Source organism: Buceros rhinoceros, unplaced genomic scaffold, assembly GCF_000710305.1.
Source record: "Buceros rhinoceros silvestris isolate BGI_N320 unplaced genomic scaffold, ASM71030v1 scaffold42881, whole genome shotgun sequence".
Lineage (NCBI taxonomy): Eukaryota > Metazoa > Chordata > Aves > Bucerotiformes > Bucerotidae > Buceros > Buceros rhinoceros.
In genome coordinates this window covers 334-1647 of record NW_010395573.1, presented here as the reverse complement: position 1 = coordinate 1647, position 1314 = coordinate 334, and the positions used below count along the sequence as shown (strand labels likewise).

The window sequence follows — 1314 nt, the reverse complement described above, 5'->3', positions numbered from 1 at the left end:
AGCAAAAGCAAGTGGTCCGTAAGTGGCACCTGGAAGAAAAGGCTCCATCGAGCAGGCAGAAGCACCGTAAGCCAGGCTGGGGCTTGTCAAGGCACACAATGCTCACGAGGCCAAGCGAGTCTCTGGGCTGCAGAGGAACAGCCAGGGCAGAACCGGCCCTTGGACTCACCAGGGGATGGATGGACTCGGGAGAGGAGCGATGGTCATCACAGGGGCCCCAGCCCACCTCAGTGGCTCTGGAACGGGGCGGCTGCCACCCTCCCAGGTACCAGAGCCTGGATGGTTTTATGTCTAAAGGTGCTGGGGGAAGATTAAAAAAAATATTTACTTCTTACAAGAAGGTGCTTATGCAAAGTGTTCCACTTGTGATGGTGATAAATCCAGCCGCGCTGAACCAGAGTGAATCGGCAAGATGGCCTCAGAGCCAGGCTGCAAAAACAGGCACCCGTCAGGCTGGAACTTGAGCCTCCGATGGTTCGGGGAGGAAATTTCTCCATCCCTCGCGGCTCTCTGCTGCCGTGCAGGTGTGTGTGAAGTGCCTGGAGCCTGGCGCTGGTGAGCAAAGACACCACCCGTGGCAGCAGCCCTGTCCGTTTAACAGTGCTCGGAGCGGGAACCAAGGGCTCTTGGTCACCCTCCAGAAGGGGCTAGTCTTCCCGGTGGCCCTCGGCAGCCCAGGGCGGTTTGCTGCCGAGCCAGCTCCCTGCCAACCGAAGCGCCATCCTGTGTTTGGTGTGCGGTCACTAGAGTAAAACTGGTCCGAAATCCGCTTTGCTGAGGAAGTCACTCCCCTCCCTCCCCCAAAAGAGAAGGAAGGAAGGATGGATGTCTCCTTTCCGACGACCCTCTTGACTCGTGGATCAAACAGCGTGAAGCGAGGTCCCACGACAACGGCTTGCGCGTCCTTCCCAGTGATTTTTCTTTTTTGTATTAATTTTAAAAAACTTTTTTATCAAAAAAACCCAAAAGACAGTTTATGGCTAAAGTGGGTGAAAAGGAAACGTGCCCAACAGCCGTTATGTGGGGCAGAGCAGGAACCCAGAGAAGGAGGAGTGGATGTATTCCGTGGAATATAGCCCGTTGGCCTGGTCCGAGGGCATTTGTACCCAGACTTGGTCGCTCTCCTTGAGTTCAAGCACGGCACTGCCCGATGCCTGGTCCAGGTAGCCCTTTTTGTACTCATCGTAGGTGTAGGTGGCGGGCACATTGTTCTTGTAAAGTGCCACCCAGACGTTAGTCCCTTTGACGTGCACGTGGTAGGCGAAGTAGTAGATGCCGGAGACAGGGCAGGTGAATATCCCGGTGACCGGGTTG

General features: G+C 55.6%; 1 protein-coding gene across 1 annotated transcript in view; it reads right to left on the bottom strand.

Annotated features, from left to right (window-relative positions):
• Positions 1-1016: 1016 nt before the first annotated feature.
• Positions 1017-1314, bottom strand: part of LOC104501731 (collagen alpha-2(VIII) chain-like) — a 461-nt gene continuing 163 nt past the window's right edge. The window contains exon 2 of the mRNA XM_010145588.1: positions 1017-1314. Coding sequence (XP_010143890.1) covers positions 1017-1314 — 298 coding nt within the window.